The sequence below is a fragment of the Eleutherodactylus coqui genome, chromosome 5 (genome assembly GCF_035609145.1).
Source record: "Eleutherodactylus coqui strain aEleCoq1 chromosome 5, aEleCoq1.hap1, whole genome shotgun sequence".
NCBI classification, from domain to species: domain Eukaryota; kingdom Metazoa; phylum Chordata; class Amphibia; order Anura; family Eleutherodactylidae; genus Eleutherodactylus; species Eleutherodactylus coqui.
Window position 1 is genome coordinate 44,905,901 of NC_089841.1, and position 23,076 is coordinate 44,928,976.

Genomic DNA, 23,076 nt, shown 5'->3' on the forward strand with positions numbered 1-23,076 from the left:
AATCATACCGATTCGCCGCTCGCGGGATTTAAATCGCAGCATGCTGCGACTTGCCAATATTCTCCGCGGTGAGATATTTGTCAGATAGGCTTAGCGCGGAGAGCTATCAGCTCCCCCTGCTCCCCAGTGGTGGCCCCCCGCAGCGGAGATCTGCCGCAGGATATCGCTACGCCGTGGACAGGATGCCTTCAGGGATTGTGCCAAGTTATAAAGTTATCACCTATCGACAGAACAGTGGATAATATAATGATTAAGGGCTCCGCCTGCTGGGATCCCCACTGATCCCAAGAAAAGGGATGCTGAAGGTACCCACATAAATGGAGTGGAGGTCACACATGTGCACTGCTACTCCATTCATTTCAGTGGGAACACTGGAGATTGCCAAACGCTTGTACTTGGCAATTTCAGATGCTCCCATTGAAATGAATGGAGCAGCAGTGGAATGGGGATTACTTTATACCTTGGCACAACCCCTTTAAAATCATCAACAATCATAAAATCGCAACTTTGGACAAAATTGTAACTTTTTGGTGCCAGAAATCTGCTGAAAGTAATAAAATAGATACCCCCTGCTGTTCCTCTTCTACAAACTGAAATGTAATAAATGAAACTAAAACTCGACTCATGAGACGTCCATTCTAAGGGATGCATCCTCATTCAAAAAACAAATCAGAGTGTTAAGGCAGCAGTATGCAGTCCTAAGCTCTCGCTCACAACCTGAAGGTTGCAGGTTCAATCCCCGCGTGGTTCAGGTGGCCGGTTCAAGGTTGACTCAGCCTTCCATCCTTCCGAGGTCGGTAAAATGAGAACCCAGCTTGGTGGCGGTAATAAATAAAATTACTGGAATAAATTGGCGCTATACAGATAACAAGTCCCTTTCCTCTTTAACCCCCGAACCACCCTAAAAACTCAAGGACACATCCCTCCCGTATTTGGTTGACCAATGACTGAGGAGTTGCGCTGATAGAGGTGAGGCTTAGCATCCCTCCTACAACATACAGTAAGTAATTAGGATGAGCGGACATCTGTAAAAGCCGTGGCACTGTGATCCTTACAATATATAAGTAAGTTAAATATGGGGGGTAAATGTGCATTAGATGAACAGGAGCCACCTAGTGGCTGCAATTGTCACTACACTATGTGTTCTTATTTCCCCCTTCCCCCACCTTTTCCTATTATACTGCAAAAGCCATAGCTCAATGATACCTAAAGATAACTATCTATAGTGTGTTCACAGTTCACCTCTTCGAAATGGGGATTCCTTGCTGTTCAGTGATTATATCCATCATTCTGCCCTAGTACAGCCTACAAATACTACACTGTGTGTTATAATACACTGTAGATGCCGAGTCAGTCAGTGGGTTCTACATCGCCCTCTTGTGGTTATACAGTAATTGCTGTATTTCTGAAGAACTTTCATCTAGTTGGTTGTGAGGTTTAACATCTACTTGAATTTTACCTTTTATTGGGACAACACCTTTGATATTGATGAAAATCATGGGAGTGTCAGAAACACTTCCCAATAACAGCTCGACTACACATTATAAGCAAACCAACTCTTCTGCATCTAGGTTTACATTATTGAAAAGATAGATAGATAGATAGATATAAGATAGATAGATATAAGATAGATAGATAGATATAAGATAGATAGATAGATAGATAGATAGATAGATAGATAGATAGATAGATAGATAGATAGGAGATAGATAGATAGATAGATAGATAGATAGATAGATAGATATGAGATAGATTTATATGAGATAGATAGATATGAAATAGATAGATATGAGATAGATAGATAGATAGATACATAGATAGATATGAGATAGAAGAGATATTAGATAGATAGATAGATAGATAGATAGATAGATAGATATTAGATAGATAGATAGATAGATAGATATGAGATAGAAGAGATATTAGATAGATAGATAGATAGATAGATAGATAGATAGATAGATATTAGATAGATATGAGATAGAAGAGATATTAGATAGATAGATAGATAGATAGATAGATAGATAGATAGATAGATAGATAGATAGATAGACAGATAGATAGGAGAGATAGATACATAATAGATAGATAGATAGATAGATAGATAGATATGAGATAGATAGATAGATAGCTATGAGATAGACAAGATATTAGATATTAGATAGATATATAGATAGATATGAGATAGATGGATAGATAGATATGAGATAAAAGAGATATTAGATAGATAGATATGAGAGATAGATAGATAGATAGATATAAGATAGAAGAGATATTAGATAGATAGATAGATAGATAGATAGATAGATAGATAGATATTAGATAGATAGATAGATATTAGATAGATGGATAGATAGATATGAGATAGAAGAGATATTAGATAGATAGATAGATAGATAGATAGATAGATAGATAGATAGATAAATAGATAAATAGATAGATATGAGATAGATGGATAGATAGATATGAGATAGAAGAGATATTAGATAGATAGATAGATATGAGAGATAGATAGCTATTAGATAGATAGATATGAGATAGATAGATAGATATTAGATGGATAGATAGATATGAGATAGAAGAGATATTAGACAGATAGATATGAGATAGATAGATATTAGATGGATAGATAGATATGAGATAGAAGAGATATTAGATAGATAGATATGAAATAGCTAGATAGGAGATAGATAGATAGGAGAGATAGATAGATATTAGATAGATAGATATGAGATAGATATTAGATGAATAGATAGATATGAGATAGAAGAGATATTAGATAGATAGATAGATAGATAGATAGATAGATAGATAGATAGATAGATAGATAGATGGATAGGAGAGATAGCTAGATAGATATTAGATAGTTAGATAATTGATAGATAGATAGATAGATAGATAGATAGATAGATAGATAGATAGAAGAGAGATAGATAGATAGGAGAGAGATAGATATTAGATAGATAGATAGATAGATAGATAGATAGGAGAGAGATAGATAGATAGGAGAGAGATAGATATTAGATAGATAGATAGATAAATATGAGATAGATAGATATTAAATGGATAGATAAATATGAGATAGATATTAGACTGATAGACAAACAGATAGATATGAAATAGGTCCCACCAACCACACGCCAAAAAACACCAAAATTAAAAAAGATGATTCTTGTAGAAAAAATTATGCTCTTTCCAGCGGTATAACAAAAAGTTAATTTGGAGCGGTCCCACATTGATATTTGACTTTGAAATTGGGTTAGATTTGGCTTTTAAGCGTTTTGCACCATGTTTGTGTGTTAATATCTCCACAAACATGCGAGGCTTTGTTCTGATGTTGCAGCCATATATTGTCATGCAGATGGTTAGTAGACTGGTAAAAGCAGAACCTACCAACTGCTTTTGTTTTTGAGTTGTACACTGTCAAAATTTGGCCTGCGCATTACACAACGTGATTTTGAAGCCACTTTGAGGTTAAATTGCGAGTCCCATATTGTTATGTGAGTGTTGATAGTACATTTTTCGTGTTTACAGGCACAAGTTGGGCTCGTATGTTGAATTTCAGCATCACAGCTACCGTGGTTCTGCAATGGCCATATGTCAAACTTTGGAAAATCTTTGCTGCTGATGCGGTGTGGTTGGTGGGACCTCCACGCTAAGGGCTGTGGGGCTACATGATATCTGGAGCTAAAAGTTTACAGAACCTCGTTTCAAACCTATATGTACACCCATGTAAATTTCCAGCAAAATTGGAGATGGTTGAGTGGGGACCCCTGGTCCAGGTGACATGGGATGATCCCTATTTTATACACCTATTTATCTTTCTCATATTAATCTGTCACATATCTATCCATCTATCTCCTATCTATCTATCTATCCATCTATCTCATATCTATCTATCTCATATCCATCTATCCATCTAATATCTATCCATCTATCTCCTATCTATCTATCTATCTATCTATCTATCTATCTATCTATCTATCTATCTATCTATCTATCCATCTATCTCATATCTATCTCATAACTATCTATCTTACATCTATCTATCTATTCGTTTATCCATCCCATGTCTATCTATCTCATATCTATCTATCTATCTATTTATCTATCTATCTATCTATCTATCTCATATCTATCTATCCATCTTATATCTATCTTTCTATCTATCTACCTATCTATCCATCTATCTCCTATCTATCTATCTATCTATCTATCTCATATCTATCTATCTATCTATCTATCTATCTCATATCTATCTATCTATCTATTTAATATCTATCTATCTCATATCTATCTATCTATCTCTATCTATCTATCTATCTATCTATTTCATATCTATCTCATATCTATCTCATATCTATCTATCTATCTATCTCATATCTATCTATCTATCTATCTCATATCTATCTATCTATCTCATATCTATCTATCTATCTATCTATCTGATATCTATCTATCTATCTATCTCATATCTATCTATCTATTTAATATCTATCTATCTCATATCTATCTATCTCTATCTATCTATCTATCTATCTATCTATCTATCTATCTATCTATCTATTTCATATCTATCTCATATCTATCTCATATCTATCTATCTATCTATCTATCTATCTATCTATCTATCTATCTATCTCATATCTATCTATCTATCTATCTCATATCTATCTATCTATCTATCTCATATCTATCTATCTATCTATCTTCTATCTATCTATCTATCTATCTATCTATCTATCTATCTCATATCTATCTATCTATCTCATATCTATCTATCTCGTATCTATCTATCTATCTATCTATCTATCTATCTATCTCCTATCTATCTATCCATCTATCTCCTATCTATCTATCTATCTATCTATCTATCTATCTATCTCGTATCTATCTATCTATCTATTTATCTATCTATCTATCTATCTCATATCTATCTATCTCGTATCTATCTATCTATCTATCTATCTATCTATCTATCTATCTCATATCTATCTATCTATCTATTTGATTTCTTCATTTAACAAATCAAAGCGCTTTCTCCTGTACATGAGTGGAAATCAATTGTGATTTTCCGGTTGCGAAGGAAAAATCACAGCATGCTCTATTTTAGTGCGGTGTCCGCACGGGACGGCTTCCATTGAAGTAAATGGAAGCAGTCAGGTTCTGCGTAATCGCCTAGCAACGGCGCTAGAAAAACTGTACTGTGCATGCTCAGCGGTGAGACATCCTACCATACGCAGCACAGATAAAGAAGACAGCTGACAGGTGTGCAGAGTCACCGGCCGGGCACAGGGTCAGCTTCCGCCGTGGGATCCCGTATCTAGAATCCGACCTGGTCGTGTGCAGCCAGCCTAAGTAATAGTGAGTGCAGCTCTGGAGTATAATACAGGATGTAACTCAGGATCAGTACAGGATAAGTAATGTACATACACAGTTATTCCACCAGCAGAATAGTGAGTGCAGCTCTGGAGTATAATACACGATGTAACTCAGGATCAGTACAGGATAAGTAATGTATGTACACAGTGACTCCACCAACAGATTAGTGAGTGCAGCTCTGGGGTATAATACAAGATGTAACTCAGGATCAGTACAGGATAAGGAATGTAAGTACACACTGACTCCACCAGCAGAATAGTGAGTGCAGCTCTGGAGTATAATAAAGGATGTAACTCAGGATCAGTACAGGATAAGTAATGTATGTACACAGTGACTCCACCAGCAGAATAGTGTGTGCAGCTCTGGAGTATAATAAAGGATGTAAATCAGGATCAGTACAGCATAAGTAATGTATGTACACAGTGACTCCACCAACAGATTAGTGAGTGCAGCTCTGGAGCATAATAAAGGATGTAACAGGATCAGTACAGGATAAGTAATGTATGTACACAGTGACTCCACCAGCAGAATAGTGAGTGCAGCTCTGGAGTATAATAAAGGATGTAACTCAGGATCAGTGCAGAATAAGTAATGTACGTACACAGTTATTCCACCAGCAGAATAGTGAGTGCCGCTCTGGAGTATAATACAGGATGTAACTCAGGATCAGTACAGAATAAGTAATGTATGTACACAGTGACTCCACTAGCAGAATAGTGAGTGCAGCTCTGGGGTATAATACAGGATGTAACTCAGGATCAGTACAGGATAAGTAATGTATGTACACAGTGACTCCACCAGCAGAATAGTGAGTACAGCTCTGCAGTATAATACAGGATGTAACTCAGGATCAGTGTAGGATAAGTAATGTATGTACGCAGTGACACCACCAGCAGAATAGTGAGTGCAGCTCTGGAGTATAAGACAGGATGTAACACAGGAGCAGTACAGGATAAGTAATGAATATACACAAGGACAACACCAGCAGAATAGTGAAATGCAGCTCTGGAGTATAATACAGGATGTAACTCAGGAGCAGTAAAGGATAAGTAATGTGTGTACACAGTGACTCCACCAGCAGAATAGTGAGTACAGCTCTGAGTTTATTACAAAAGTAATGTATGTACACAGTGAATCTACCTGCAGAATAATGAGTGCAGCTCTGGAGTATAAAACAGGATGTAACTCAGGATCAGTACAGGATAAATGATGTATGTACACACTGACTCCACCAGCAGAATAGTGAGTGCAGCTCTGAGTTTATTACATAAGTAATGTATGTACACAGTGAATCTACCTGCAGAATAATGAATGCAGCTCTGGAGTATAATACAGGATGTAACTCAGGATCAGTACAGGATAAGTAATGTATGTTCTCAGTGACTCCACCAGCAGAATAGTGAGTGCAGCGCCAAAGTAGAATTAGATAGATATATAGATATGAGAACCAACAAAGCTTAAAGAGTTTCCTACTGAATAATTAGAAGGGAAACTGTGATCCTTGCCTCACTTCCCCTTTAATACACCACTGATAACACAGTAGTTTGCACTGTGTTCAGTAACAGAAAACTGACTTGTCTGGGGTCCTGCTGGACATTACAGGGATTTCCTACAACATCTGTATGAACATTTTACACAGCCTCAGATTCGTCCAAGTGACACTCACATTGGTATTTGTGTACAATAACCTGAGTAGGGAAATGCCCCTGAGGTCAGTGCAGAGTAGATGCCACCCTTGTACGATGCCCTGCATGCATCCAGCGCTGCATGGTTTTAGAGCCTGACTTCACCCAGCAGATATTCAGAAACTCTGTGGAGAGGTCCTGGATGTGCAGGAGAACCAATCAGAAGAGGGCTGGATGAGTAGTCACACCCAGGGAGCCTATAAATCCATTCCCCCTGCTTCTTGTCTTGGCAAATATTCCCTTTCATGTGTGGAGTGCAGCACATCTGCCCTCCAGCTTGTGAGTGCATTGTGCAGGTAGAGCCAACCTCTACAGCTTAGGACCTTGCAGGATTAGGAGTCATCTACTTCTTTTTCTTCTTCACACTGGAAGGAGTTTGCATTACAGAAGTCATCCATCTCTACACATTCCACTTGGATCTTACCCTGCAGAAAGTCTTGTTTTGCGCCAATCTAGAGTCCTTGTGGAGACCAAGCTCCCTGTGAACCCCTCAGCTGTCTGTTGGCCCCCTCTGTGGTTATCTTTGGACCAGCTGCTGTTACAGGAGCCCCCATGTCTTCATTTGACTCCCCACAGTTGTTGATGGTGTGTGATCCTTGGATTCCTCAGCAGGATTGTAGCATCCACATCTACACTGTGCAGAATTGCTGCTGTGTTTTCTCCTACTGATCACTGGAGTGAAGGAGAACAGAGCAGCTGGAGCATTTCAGGGACAGGTCTGCTGAACCTGGTAGGCAGACCACCTGCCCAAAATTGTGATTTGGTTTTTGCTCTCCTCCAAGACCAGTTTTAAGTTCTCTGGACTCCTAGCAGGTCACCACTCATCCTCAGGAGGTCGGATTAATGTCCTTCTTAGGGCTAGAGAGGCCAGACAAACGGTAGGTGTCTTGTGGAGTGTAGCCTTTCACCTCTACACCCAGCCATCAACTAATATGCAACAATGTTTTCATAAGTAAAAGTGCAACAATGTATCACATTCCATATGAAAATGTACAATGTATCAACTGCAATATGAAACAATGTATCAAGAACTACAAGCAGTTATGTATCAAAAAATTACATAAAGCACTGTCAAACCAGAATGGGAAAACAAACCTAGATGTGACAATGTGTCAAGTAGTAACATGCTACAATGTATTAATTAACATGTAACCAGCTTAATGTGTAAGGCTGTATCAAGTACTAACATGAAACAGTGTATCAAATGTGAACAAGTAACAATCCGAACATGAAATAATCTATCAACTGCTCACTTGTACCAAGCCTAACACACAGCAATGTATCATATTCTGACATTTAACAAGCCTACCGTGAAGCAGTGCATCAAATCTAAACAAATAACAACCCTGACATGAAATAATGTAACAATTACCCACAAGTAACACGAATAACATGTAACAATGTATCCAAAAGTCATATTAACAAGCCTAACATGAAAGACTTCATCACATATGAACAAGAAACAACTGTATCATGTGATAATGTATCAGGTATTCCCATTTAGCAAGAAACAGTGTATCATATCCTCACATGTAACAATGTATCAAGTTCTAATAATGTAGCGGAAACCATAATGTAAAACAAAGACACAAAGCATCAAAGCAAACTTTTTCCTTGTTTCATGTATATATGGCTGTTTTTTCCCCTTCTAACAATACTAGATATATAAAAAAATATCAAGTATCCCGTAAATATAATTTTTTGACTAAAAGTAAAATAACAAGATCTAGAATAGCTCAAGATGAGAGAAGAATAAGGCCGGTTTTGGATGAGTATATTACGGGCGCGTAATACGGACGTGCATCCAAGCCTGACCTTGGGTTTTACTGACCCAAATTCAGAGCATCATAGGCCCCTATGATGCTCTGAGTTTGGGTCAGTAAACATTGTGGTCTGGCCAGGACACGCATCCGTATTATCAATGTGTATCCGTATTATGAATGCGCGTAATACGCTTGTGTGAAACCTACCTAATAGAGAGACTTTATATGGACAATGTGTGGTTATATACAGGCACTACACTAGAAGGTCCAGCAAGAAAGCTCCTTAAAACACCAATCAACAGATGTAGGGGTGGTCAGTTTGTAATGACTTTTAGGTAGGATTATAGGACTTACATAGGACTATAATACAGAGTCTTACATAGGACTTACATAGGACTACAGCACTTACATAGGACTGCAGGAACACGTACTATATGATCTAAATGTAGCCTGGATACATCTATATGTAAATGATTGTATGGTGTTTATTTCTGATTTTATCAGGTTTTGTACTGATCTGTGGATGGCAAGGGCGTCTCTCTAGGGCCACTTTCAGATGAGCGTATTTTAGCCCCGTATTTGTCCATGTTTTGTGGACCGTCATACTGAGCTAATATGAATCTATGTAGCTATTCACATGGCAACATTTTTCATTGACGTTTTTTTAAAACGCAGCATGACCTATTTTTTGCGTTTCTGTCTCCGTATTGCTATTATTTATATTGGATGGAAACGGAATAGTATTTGCCCAATAGAAAATAAGACATATGGGGACAAATACTGATGACATATGGCGTAATGTCATCTGGAACGCATCCCTAATATGGATTCATATTACAAACATAGTTGCATGCATTTTGTTTGAAACTGGCCTATATAACATGCCAATTAGTCATCTGTGCGGTCAGTTTAGTAGTAAAAGTCTACATCTTTTTGCCTTACTGACATGGCAATACAATATGTTTACCTGCAGTCCCATGTAAACCCCCAAAGACGTGCCAGGTGACATACTCAGTTTTTCTGCATATGAACAGCTCACTGTGCATTGTTTCACATGTGCCATCTACAGTGTTTTCTTCTGCGGACATGCTGAGGTCCTTTGATCAGCAGCCACTCCATTACAGTATATTCACATAAGTTAATTCTTTTTTACGGTTTTCCCCATATTTGTCTTCACTGCAAAGTAGTTGCAGTTTTTTCAAAAAAATGGCACAGATTACAAAAATCTTGGCAAAAAAGGTAGAAGCTGAAACTGTCTTTTTCTAGAAGTCAACCAGTATTAAAATCAAGTGATGATGCATCAATGGGGGGATTATCCATAGTTGTCCCGGTGATTACATCCGATGACGGGAGATCCGAATAGAAACAAACCCTCCGATCAGCAAGAAATTCATATCTACACGGTAGAAGAAATCCTCATTATCTACTAAAAGATTTTGATTGGTGTTGTAGTCATCATAGACATTGTTCTCTCCTGCCCTCTAGTGGTCAGTTTGTGGAAGTACACTTATCGGATAACTACCTTCAATATCGTGGATGATACAGTCAATTTTTCCCCAGTTTTGCGACAGTCAAAGCTAAATAATATAGGGTAGCTATGTCAGCCCCCCACCCTTTATTCCACAAGCCCCCAAATAACTAATTACTAATTAATTAAGTTAATTGCTGTTACTGCACAATGTATCTGCTTCCTGTTCTGTACAGGATAACAGCAGGCCAGCGAATAGCTGATCAGCCAGGGTTCCAGGTGGCGGACCCCATTGATTAGCTAACGATGACCTTCCCTGTGGACCGCTCATCACAGTTTCATAGCTGGAAAACTCCTAAATTAAGTTATTTTATGACAGCTATGATACTTTAACCCCTTAGTGACACGGCCTATTTTGGCATAAGGGCGCAACAATGTTTGGGGCATTTTTGGAAGGCGAAATGAACAAAAACAGCATTTTGCCTTCATCTCTTGCCTTTTTTTAATAGCATTCGCGATGCAGGATAAAAAGTGTGTTCTATTCACTGTACAGTACATTATGGATGCGCCGATACCAAACATGGTTTTTAACTTTTTTTTTTAAGCAAGAGAGAGGAAAGTGCACAAAAAGTTTGTTTTTAAACTATATTTTACGTTTTGTTTTACTATTTTTTTAAGTTTTGTATGTCCTCGTAGGGGACTTGAACCTGTGATGTTATGATCACTCTGATAATACTCTGCAGTACTTCTATACTGCAATGCATTATTGCTTTTCATAGTGATCACCGGCCATGATGGCACACCCGGACACCATTGACTGGCGTCATTGACTGGAGAGGCAATGACATCACACAAGCAGCACCCTCCCTCTGAAAAACCATTATCATGCTGTAATGAACATTGGTAGCTACATGTAAGGGGTTAACAGTGGAGATTGGTTTTCTCCCCAATTCCCATTGTTGTAGCAGGAGGCTGGCTGTCAGTCACATTTGGCTCCTGCTTCAGATGACGCTGTAGATCCATTCGCAGGAACCCCTTCTTACCCAAGGCCTATATATACATCCTGCAGTGAGATGGGGTTAAAGGGGTTGTTTATTTGTAAGTTACTGATATCTATCCACCGGAATCGAATCGAAAGGGGTCCATCTCCAGTGATGGCCACCAATCTGCAGTTTTCTGTATCGCTGCGCTCATGCAGTGAACTGATTTCTATAGGAAGCAGACAGAGCTGTTTGCACTGTATGGCGGGGCTTGGTATTGCAGGCCAAGCTTCCATTAATTTCAGTAGTTTACAACCCGATAACCCCTATAAATTGGGGGCTGATGAGCACAAGAACTGCAGGGGGTATATCCAATCCTTATCTTACTCCTTATTGGCTAATCTTCCTAGTCATTAAGCCCTTCTTCTTTAACTAGTCAGATTGGACTCTCGACACATTAAGAAATTGGGCAACAACTGCTACAGGAATTCCTATACTGCCCGTATTGGCTGACACCCAACTTTCCCAAGAGTAGATAAATATAACTTAAACAGCCGATAGAATGTTTAACAGCTTGATAGAACTTAATTTCTATATTGATACAGCTTATTAATTAGATTGTTCTGTTCTATCGCTTCATTTATCGCCACCACGCGTTTCGGTCTCTCGACTGTAATCACATATATAAATATTATAAGTTCTTACCGCCAAACCGTGCAACATAGATCAGGGAGGAGGCAGCACAAGTGGCTTTTATTAAAGTATAGTGTTTCAAAACACCAAAATATACACACCCCGCTCCCTCCAGAGCTCACGCACATGTGGTTCTTTTTTCTCAATAACCAGACGCAGATTTGGGGATAAGAAAAGAATATGCGATAGAATCAAAGTGATATGGTGAGATCTACATAAGGCAGGTCGGACAGATGAAGCAGAGCTGAACTTGTAACTCAACTTTGTTGTATCACTTACCGCCATAACTCTGCTGCAGTCCTATGTAAATCTCAGATAATTTATCAGTAAGGGAGGGGGGGGCATTCCATAATGTCACAAAATGCATCAGTTTATGGCGGTGGATGATAAAAATGATACAAGCTGAGAAAATGTATCAAAATGGCCTATACGTAATGGTACAGTTTGCTAAACATGTCAGATGGTTTCCTCTTCCCTGTGGCACCTCATGGCTAGTACTGTGTACTGCAATACAGATTTGCACCAACTCCCAGCCCCAGTCATTGTTACAAGGCTTGATAAATGGTCTGACACTGCCTTCCAATAGGTGGCGCTGCCAAGGTATTGTTCCATCTTTTCATTTACATATTTCCCAGAGGAGCATGCATGACTTATAAGTCTGCTCACACCTGCTAGTTGCTCTCCCTAAGGAGAAACCATAGCGGTCCTGACCCTTAAAAAAGCATGGCTGCTTTCTCCCTGAAACAGCGCCACAGCTTTCCACAGGTCGTGTGTGGTATTTCACCTTAGCTCTATTGAAGTATGTCTGAAAAATAAGTGACTCTACTTCATTGGTATGTGCATATATGGAGTATTCATACTTCTATATAGAAAGTGATGGCTACAAAGAAATCATCTTGTATTTGAGGGTAATGCAAAATCTGTAACAGGACCCCCACCTACCCTGTACTATTTATAATATTGGACCCTCTTGCACCCCTACAGCTATCACCCCAGCTCTGTTTTCTCTCCGATCACCTACTGAACCCAAATGACACCAAAAGCAGAACCAGTGCTACAGCCGGTTTAGGAACACTAAATTTACACCTGTCATCTTCTATTGTGTGTGCAGAGGAGAGAGGGGGAGACCAGGGGCAGCAGAGAAGATCTGTGATTCTCCTGTATTCTAGGGATAGGGGGAAATAAAGTTTGTTTATGTTATCACCAACTCACCCCCCACCCCTCCCACCATCAATCAGAACACAAAAGGGGATGCAATTTACTGGCTCTAAAGGCTAAAATCAGTTATGACACTAAAGGGTTAAAAATGCAATTAAGCCGACTGAGTTCTGCATCAAATCTATTAACATGAGACATAAATTCAAAATCTACAATAAAAAAGTGACATTTTCAGGAGGGGTTTTCCAGTTTTAATGTAACTGTTGGTGGTTTAACCAGCACTAGAAGGGGGCCCATTACTGATTTTTGCATAATGTGATTATTCCCAGTGAGAGAAACCAGGTGATCTTGTAGATATGATACCTTTTAATGGCTAACAAAAATACATCATGTTATAGCGAGCTTTCAAATCTCTCAGGGTTCTTCCTCAGGCATAATGAAATAGATCCGAAGAGGAATATATATATATATACATACTTATGACAAGGCACAGACATGGATCTGATTAATTTGCACTTAAAAGAATACCCCAACAGGATGAGTAGAGGAATAAATACTTAAATAGTCCACTAACAAAGATGTAAAGGTTTTACGGTCCCTTAATTAGTGTTAGGAGATCGCCAGGCCAGCAGTGTTATCTGTGCTATAGATGTCTTGCATTGCAGCCCCTTCTCTTCTGCACACACCCCTGATCCATCATGGACGCTATACCCTTTCCATACCCACTGCACAATGTTCAGTGCCCAATTGCTTTCCTATGGGGGTCATGTAGATTTAACTGAAATTGAGTTTTGGTACTTGGAGAAGGGGAAGCAAGACTTGAGGTTTGTGCTCGGAGGGCACAGAGATCATTTGCTCTGGGGTTGGTTTGGCTCATTTTTCTGCACTGTGTCATCCTTCGGCCATTCTGTTTAACCAGAGATGCTGACAGCATGTCATTAGTCGTAGTAGTGTTGGAAGCTTAGGGCTGGTCTGTACTTTACTAGTCATTAGCCTTAGGGCTCACTCACACAGGTGTATTCAGTTTCGGTCCGTAAGATACTCAAAACTGTGTGTATTCCCAGATATTGCGGGTTTATTTGTGCGTTCATGCATTATGTTTTTCATGGATCCGAAAGGGTATCATTTCTACTTAAGGAGAGCACCTAGGTGTGAGGAGACTTACATCCATGCTCCTCTGGGAAATATGCAAATAGGAGGATGGAACAATGTCTCTACAGAGCCACCTATTGGAAGGCGGCATTCCTGCAAGTCAATGCCAGACCTTTTTAACAAATCTTGGAACAATGACTGGCTCATAATTCCCAGTCATTGTTAAAAGGCTTGTTAAAATGTCTGACATTGACTTGCAGGAATCATGACTTCCAATGGGTGGCGCTGTAGAGGTATTGTTCAATCTTCCCATTTGCGTTTTTCACGCGTGCAAAAAAAATGTATTGATTTGATGTATATTCACTGCATATTTACATAGGCCCATTGACTTGAATTGACTATTTTGGTTCGTAACAGGGACCAAAGTACGACACGTTGTGTTTTTTTGTCATGCGTAAATACGCACATAGGTAAAAAAGTGGTTTATATATCTGTTTTCCCCTATTTTGTAAGCGCTGCAGAATATGTTGGCGCTATATAAATAAAGATTATTAGTATTATACCCCAATGTAAATAAATAAGCCTTAGTGAAAGATGCCTCTACCTTAGTAACTATGGGGGTCCTATAGATCAGTCCACCCAGTACGTCAGTCAGTTGGTCAATCCCTGTCGTTTATGACCATTTTTATGATGGCGGTTCGTAAGACTTACAGATGGCTGGTTCTGTTTTCTCCCCAAAAAATGTAAAAAGTTCCCCAATTTTTTTTACCGGACACGTTTTTTTATGCACCCCATTATTGGGATAGTAGCATAGTAACAAAGTTCATAAGGCTGAATGAAGACAATGTCCATCTAGTCCAGCCTGTCTAGCCTCCTGTGTTGTTGATCCAGAGGAAGGCAAAAAAAACCAAGAGCAGAAGCCAATTAGCCCTTTTAGGGGAAAAATTCCTTCCCGACTCCCTAATGGCAATCAGACTAATCCCTGGATCAACCCCTAATAGTTCCTACCTGCCTATATACCAGGATTGACAATTAACCTAAGATTTATATCCTATAATATCCTTCCCCTCCAGAAAGACATCAAGTCCCCTTTTAAACTCCTCTATGGATTTTGCCATCACCACGTCCTCAGGCAGAGAGTTCCACAGTCTAACTGCTCTTACAGTAAAGAATCCCCTTTCTATGTTGGTGATGAAACCTGCTTTCCTCTAAACGTAGCGGATGTCCTCTTGTTACTGTCGCAGTCCTGGGTATAAACAGATCCTGGGAGAGATCCTTGTATTGTCCCCTGAAATCCACATCATTTTGTGCAGTTTTTGACGTATATTTTAACGCCGATTTGGGTGTAAAATTCTCGCCCTCATTTAAAGAGGTGGATTTCGCACCTCAAATCCGCTGCAGCCAATGGACATGGTGCAGATTTAAATTCTGCACCGCATGTCAAGTTGCGCAAGGATTATTATAAGCGGAGGTTCTCTGCAGCGGGAGATTTTGAACATTTCACTCATATTGCTGCTACCGTAAATTCTGTAGATTTTTCGCTCGGAAAATCCACAGCCATTCTGCCCCGCGCGGGCGAACCCTAAAGCAGCCCAAAACTCAGTAAATGCCTCCTAGAACAGAAGGTAATTACATAGCCTATGCCAAAAACATGATGGGGAAAGTCTAGTATTCTTTATAGGTCAGATTTCTGGTGTATAAAAGTTGCTATTATGAAGCCTGCGCCAAAATTGCAACTTTTCATGCTTTGCCACTTATTCAAAAAGTGGGCATGTCCTAGCTTTTATGGGGCACAGCTCGCATGTTATGTCAGATTTACTATAATGCATGCCAGAAACTGGATCCCAACTGGCATAGGTTTCATGGAAGCGCCATCAGATGGGACAAGTGTATTTAGAGGCTTGCAATTCTTAACACATTGGTCACAATTAGTCCGGCACATAATTTACTTAGACTGGCGTAAGAAATGGCGGTCTAAGTAAATATCCCCAGATATATTTAAGTCTTTTCTAGTAAGGGATATCACGGACGATACCTTCTGATTCCCACTTTTTGAAGTGGTTTATCAAAATGACAAGTACAGGATAGGGTATAACTTGTTGATCAGTGGAGGACCCTCGCTGATCCCAGAGGACTCCTGTGCCCCCCTCTCCTGTCACTGCAGGGATCGTTTCTCCCACCCGCAGAGACATCAGTACAGAAGGAGCGCTGGTTGAGCATGAGCAGTCAGCACTCCATTCATTTCAATGGGCTTACAGAAATACCCGATTGGATGCCGCTCAGTCCTATTGACAGTGAATGGAGCAGTAGTGCACATCCAGTGTTCTATTCAGTGGGTACAATAGCTCCACGGTGCGGAGTACAGGGAACACAGGACTGCCAATCTCGAGATTGTCAATGAGACCCCCAGTGATCACCAAATTATCCCCTGTCCTGTGGATAGGTGATAGCTTTCGATTCTGTTATAACCCCTTTAGTGAAGAGTTGGGAGCATTTGCTGAAATTAGCCGTCAAGACTTGCTTCCATCTCCTGAAACCAGAAGTTGGTTGTCAGTCCCTTAGGGACCTTTCACATGGGAAGGAATTAGTCCGCATGGACATTTCTGGACCACAATGTTATCCCTATGAGGCTTCAATTCTGCACCTGTTAAAATCCGCACGTCTTTACTTCAAATGCGCCAGATTACATTCTGGAGCAGAAAAGCTTTCTGTTGCAGAATTAAGGACGTCTTGTGGAATTCTTGGAGATTTCTAACATACAGGAGATGGAGTTCTGTAATTAAAGTCTGCAAGACGTTCCGCAGAACACAACAAAATCCCAACTAATTGACAAAATCCGCACGTGCGCTGCCTCCTGTGACAATTCCAACCCGTGGAAAGGTCCCTTAAAGGGGTTTCCAGTATTCCCAAATCTTCCACACATCTTCTGGCATTACAAGTCAGCTGTATTGAAGTGAATGGACCTGAGTTGCAATACCACACACAACCTGTGAGCAGTAGTGGAGCTGTTTTCTAGAGAAAGCAGCCACGTTTTTCTCCTCCGGGACTTTGATCCAGGACCAGACTGGTAGGTCCCAGTGCCCCCATGGACTGCACGTTGCTGTTGTATATCTGGTCATATATCATCCAGTATGTTTCCTTAGTCCCATGCTTATAAATAGTAGCAGTAAAATGCATATTGCGCTCATCAGTCCCGGCAGGAAGGTATAGGACTTGTATAAACACGAGGCGAGGCGCTGTGCAATCTCCATGTGTGACATGTTCTGCTGAGATTAACTCCACAGCTCCAGTTACAAACCACAAGCAGAAGGATCTGCAATACCAGCAAGATGGGTGAAATGGGAAGACGTGAAACCTGTCCACCCGCTGCCCGCAACCCCCTCACACGCTAATCCCATACAAGATGCACATTGTTTACAACCCAGCACACTATAAGCAAAATGGTTAACATCCATGCAACACTCAGAGGTGTAGCAGAGTTGTGTTTGTCATTTGGCACAACTCTAATCTGTAATCAAACCTCCTTCATTATCTTGGAGAGATATAGCAGTGCATATAGAGTTAAATGACATAGTCAGCTTCACCCGGGTAGCAGATATTTGCTACCTAAAGGGGTCAGAGAGGAAGCCCCCCCATGTAGCGACCGGTGCTCATAATTGCAGGTGCAGCTTTCATTGAAATCAATGGGAGCTGCACTTGTAATTGAAGGCTGGGGTCCAATTGATTTCAATGACGGCTGCACCTGCTATTATGAGCGCCAGCCACTACACAGGGGTTGGAGACCCCAATATATTCCGTCACTGATAGCAGGTGCTGCCTGGAAAACCCCTTTAAGAGGTTGTCTGGTGTATCAGTTTTCCCTCCTTCATACCCACCATCAATAACTCACAGCGGGGATTAGCTGCAAAGGGCGTCTCTCTCTGGAGGACCCAGGATGTCCATGCATTGCACAGACATCCCATTAATTTCCATAGACACCATGTAATACCTCATTTCTCCTGTGAAAGCACTGTAGGGGAATTGAACACTTATAACTGGGCTCTCCTACTGAGTAGAGCGGATTGCTTCGCGTCTTAGCAGCCGGGCTGAAGAGATCTAGAGAGGAACTGGCCAAGAGGGGCCTTAGGGATACTATTTCAATAGTACCTTGCCATTGTTATTGGCTGCGGCTCTAGACCGAGCAGCATGTCCCCACACCGCTACAGGTTCCACTTTCTGGGTGGCAGGGAATGGTATCCAATAAGGGAGAAAAACTGAGGCTCCTTGATTACCATGCTAAAGCCCTTCCAGCCCCAGGACGCAAACTTATGCCCTGGGTGGGAAGCAGCTCCTGCAAATGGATGTACCCGTACGTCCTATGGATGGCACGGGCTCAGAAGCTGAGCCCGCGCCATCCACAGCGGGAGTCGGCTGTGACTGACAGCTGGCCTCCCGCTGTTATATCCTTACATGCCACAATCTGGCTTGATCACGGCATGTAAAGGGTTCACAGAGGAAGGCCGTTCTCTGTGTGATGTCATCAGCCTGGCGCAGAGGGCCGATGGGTTGCCATGTTCTGGGACTGCCATGGCCTATGATTGCTATGAGAAGCAATAATGCATTGCAGAAGAACATGTTCTAAGAATCATACCAGAATAGGACATGCTGCTATTTTTTTTTGCACTGACCATAGGTTCATGAACAAAATTGCACGTGTCGATACGCACATTGACTTTCATGGGTCCGAGTTCTGGCAGTTTCAAGCTTGGACAGAACTCGGACATTAAAGTCATCTGTGTGGTGTGAACGAGCCTTAATTGTTTAATAATCAATTGGTTCCATGCTTCCACGGCAATGCGATGTCTTCAAGGGTCTTCTTCTGACTGTGCTCCTCTCGGTGTGATATGGTTAATCATCCGCTTCTGTTTAGAGCAGACAGAAGAGAACAATTGTGGATATTGCACTGCAGTGAACATAGAAAACCAACTGAGTACCCAGATGAATGGAGGGGGTCATTGGGTGACCGGGGGAAGGAGCACAGAACCTGTGTGACTCCCAGGAACTGTTACATGCCTGGGAATGATGGGCAGTGGGGTACATAACCATAGAAGACTATGTCCCATAGGTTCACTTACATAGTTTGGTAAGATTATTCAGCCCATGTGCTGCAGGGATCGAAGGGGTAAAGACAACAGGAGCAAGCATCTATTTTTACTTTGCATATCCTGGGCTCAAGTGTTTCCCAACCAGAGTATTTTCGTAGTGTAAACTTTGCTTTCACTGCATTCTTCTGGACATGCGATCACTTTGTGAACTGACTGCTAGAGTTTCCCAACAGTTCAGAGTGACACCATGTTGTAAGCGGCTCACCACCGTGCACAGTCACCCAGTTACTAATTGCCTCGTGGCTACAAGACCATCACAAGCAAACCTCATCAAGTTTTAGAACATGACCTAAACTACAAATATGGTGGTCACATAGGCAGGAAGTAAGTGGTCTCTGGGTAATCCCAGGTCTTGTGTCCTGCAGGAGACACTGGAGCGTACTGGACAATGCTTCCAGAATGTTTAGGAGGTTTCAAGAAATGGGGAGACCTTCTGGACTACCAGAATGGCTGTCAAATGTCCTGGGTGCAGCGTCCTGACTCGTCTCACCATTCCTGCAGGTCCTTTCTATTCCAGGTGTTATTGACAGAGAACATCCTGGCATCTAAGCCAATATCAGAACATTGTCTATGGCAGACCCCGGGACTGATCTAGGGTCTATATTCATTTAGGGGTCTGGTCTGGGGTCCATCTTTGTTTAGGGGGTCTGTCTGGGGTCTTGGTCTAGCAAGTCTGATTTGGGTCTCCATTTATTTACGGGTCTGTATTTGTTTTGATGGGGGTCTGTTTTGGGGCCTGTATTTGATTAGGGGTCTAGTCTGTGGTCTATATTTGTTTAGGGAGTCTAGGGTCTGTATTAGTTTAGAGGGTTTGGTCTGGGGTCTGTATTAGTGTGGGGCTTTGGTTTATGGTTTGTATTAGTTTATGGGGTCTGGGGTCTGTATTAGTTTAGAGGGTCTGCAGTCTGTATTAGTTTAGGAGGTGTAGTCTGGAGGACTGTAATGGTTTAGAAGTCTCTTCTTCTGGGGTCTTCATTAGTTTGGGGGTCTGATCTGCAGTCTGTATTAATTTAGAGGTTTTGGGGTCTGTGTTAGTATACAGGGTCTGGTACGGGGTCTCTTTTTAGGGGGTACATATTAGTTTAGAGGTCTGGTCTGTGGTCTGCATTAGTTTAGAGGTTCTGGGGTCTCTATTAGTTTAGATGGTCTGTGGTCTAAATTAGTTTAGGGGGTCTGTGTTAGTTTACAAGGTCTGGTACGGGCTCTCTTTTTAGGGGGTACATATTAGTTTACAGGTCTGTTCTGGGTCTGTATTTGTTTCAAGAGTCTGTGGTCTGCATTAGTTTAGGGGGTCTCTTATGGGGTCTGTGGTCTGTATTTGTATAGAGGGTCTTCAGTCTGTATTAGTTTAGAGGGTCTGGAGTCTGTAATAGTTTAGTGTGTCTGGTTTGGGGTCTGTATTAGTTTAGAGGGTCTGGTCTTGGGTCTATATTACTTCAGAGGGTTTGATATGGGGTCTCTTTTTAAGAGTATATATCAATATATAGGTCTGGTCTGAGACTATTTATTTCAAGAGTTTGTGTTCTGCATTAGTTTAGGGGGTCTAATATGGGCCTTGTATTTGTTTAAGGCAGTCTATTATGGAGTCTCTAGAGGCTCTGGTCTGGGTCTGCATTTATTTAGGGGGTCTGAGGTCTATATTTTTGGTGGGGTCTCTTCTAACGTTTATATGTATTAAGGAGGTCTGGATTTTTTCAGAAAGGGTCTGAGGTCTGTATTAAGTCAGAAGGGCTGGAAATATTTAGAATGTCTGAATTGGGGTCTCTATTTGTGTTGGAGATCTGTTATTGGTTCTGTATTTGTTTAGGGGATCTGGTCTGGAGTCTCTAGTTATTTAGGGGGTCTTTATATAGGGGGTCTGGTCTGACTCTACATTTATTTAGGGGGTCTGGTTTGGAGTCTCTGGTTATTTAGGGGGTCTGTATTTGTATAGGGGTCTGAGTCTGCATTTGTGTAGGGGGTCTCGTCTCGGTTATATTTGTTTAGGGGGCTGTATGGCCATGCAGAGGTTCAGTATGACTTATGAATCTTGACTTCTAGGCTGCACTCTGTGCATAGACATCGCAGTATGATGAGAATAGCAATGAAAGTAAATACTGACTTCATCTGAAGAAACAGCTTAATGACAAATTTAGCTCTGCTACTTCTCCCAGATTTCACATTTATAAAAGGAAATGAAAACATTTTAGAAGTCATTCGATATCTTGATCCATAACAATCCAATCTTGGATAAGCAAATAGCTACTAACACACATCAGCTAAAATAATCACTCATTTCCAAATGTTTATCTAAGCCATTAGCTTGCAGATGTAGCAGAGCTGAGTGGATCTGATGTGGAAAAATTGTATTTGCACGACTCATCATTGTATTCTGTAACTCAGCCCCAAGAATTAAGTAACAAACTCATCTCTGCTACATCTATGCATGCAACCAGTTTATAGCACTAACTGATAGGTTGTTTCCAACGTATCAATTTCAGCGGATTTGGGCTGCGTCCTGTGGCGTAATTCCGCCTGGTGTGAAAGATCCCTATTGGCATTTTAATGGGGTTTTGCCATTACTTTATGATCAGTCGGGATCACCACTGATCATCAGGATGATGGTACAATGTGACCTCTTTGCAGTTGTTCCCTTCACATTGGGGTTTCTGGTTACTTGCTGTACACAGAATAAGCCAAACAGACTTTGGCCCCTGGAACGTTGGGGGTCTCGGAGGTCATACCACCACCAATCACAATGTTTGGCTATATCATTGGGATCTGGCGTAATATTAGAAAATAGTAATACCGCATAAATAGGTGAAACCGAGATACCAACAGTTGTAACCCACATGGTAAGAGAATGATGAGATGTAAGAAAGCCGTAATAGATACATTGTACCTAAAATGTATGCTCCCTCAGAAATACTAAGAAGTTCTCTTCTTCTTGTCTCCTGGAAGGTCCCTTTCTTGGAAGCCTTTCTAAGATGAAGTTATGGGCTATCTTGGCTGTCTCCATTTTGCTGTTGAGATCCGTGTCCAATACTCCGTTGCCTTCAAGCTGGTTAGCTGGTAAAAAGAGATCAAGTCAAGAATCCTTGTTGGAAGACGAGAACAGAGTTTTGGGGATGTATGAAGCTGATTCTGAGCGTCCTACTATCGTGCAGGGGCAACGAGATGTCCAACATTATTGTAAGTATCATACGCTGTGGGGGGAATTCATGAAGCATTTTGTACAAGAATTTCGGTTTTCAAGAAGTTGCAAGAACGTGTGATTTGTTTTTTTGCCACTTTTCTGAAAGGGGGGCATGACTTGTCAGGAGGGGGAGTGGGCACCCCAGACCAAAAGATTTCTGTAAAATTTATGCCAGGGTGTTTAGTTTAGAGTATTATGTAGACTGGATACAATTGTATCCACTTCTTAGCTGAGAGCAGGACTAGCTATGTACAATGTATCAGTCTGGAGTCCGGGCTGTTTAGCTCACAGAGCATTGTCTACACTGGATACAATTGTATCCACTTCTCAGCTGAGAGCAGGACTAGCTATGTACAATGTATCAGTCTGGAGTCCGGGCTGTTTAGCTCACAGAGCATTATCTACACTGGATACAATTGTATCCACTTCTCAGCTGAGATCAGGACTAGCTATATACAATGTATCAGTCTGGAGTCCAGGCTGTAGAGCTCACAGAGCATTGTCTACACTAGATACAATTGTAACCACTTTTCAGC

The 23,076-nt window shown here is 40.9% G+C and overlaps 1 protein-coding gene across 1 annotated transcript in view; it reads left to right on the forward strand.

The window, feature by feature from the left end:
* Positions 1-7,357: 7,357 nt before the first annotated feature.
* Positions 7,358-23,076, forward strand: part of GDNF (glial cell derived neurotrophic factor) — a 49,270-nt gene continuing 33,551 nt past the window's right edge. The window contains exons 1-2 of the mRNA XM_066602408.1: positions 7,358-7,945; positions 22,306-22,536. Of these exons, the coding sequence (XP_066458505.1) occupies positions 22,332-22,536 (205 nt within the window). The 5' untranslated portion in view covers positions 7,358-7,945; positions 22,306-22,331. The remainder of the gene's footprint in view (positions 7,946-22,305; positions 22,537-23,076) is intronic.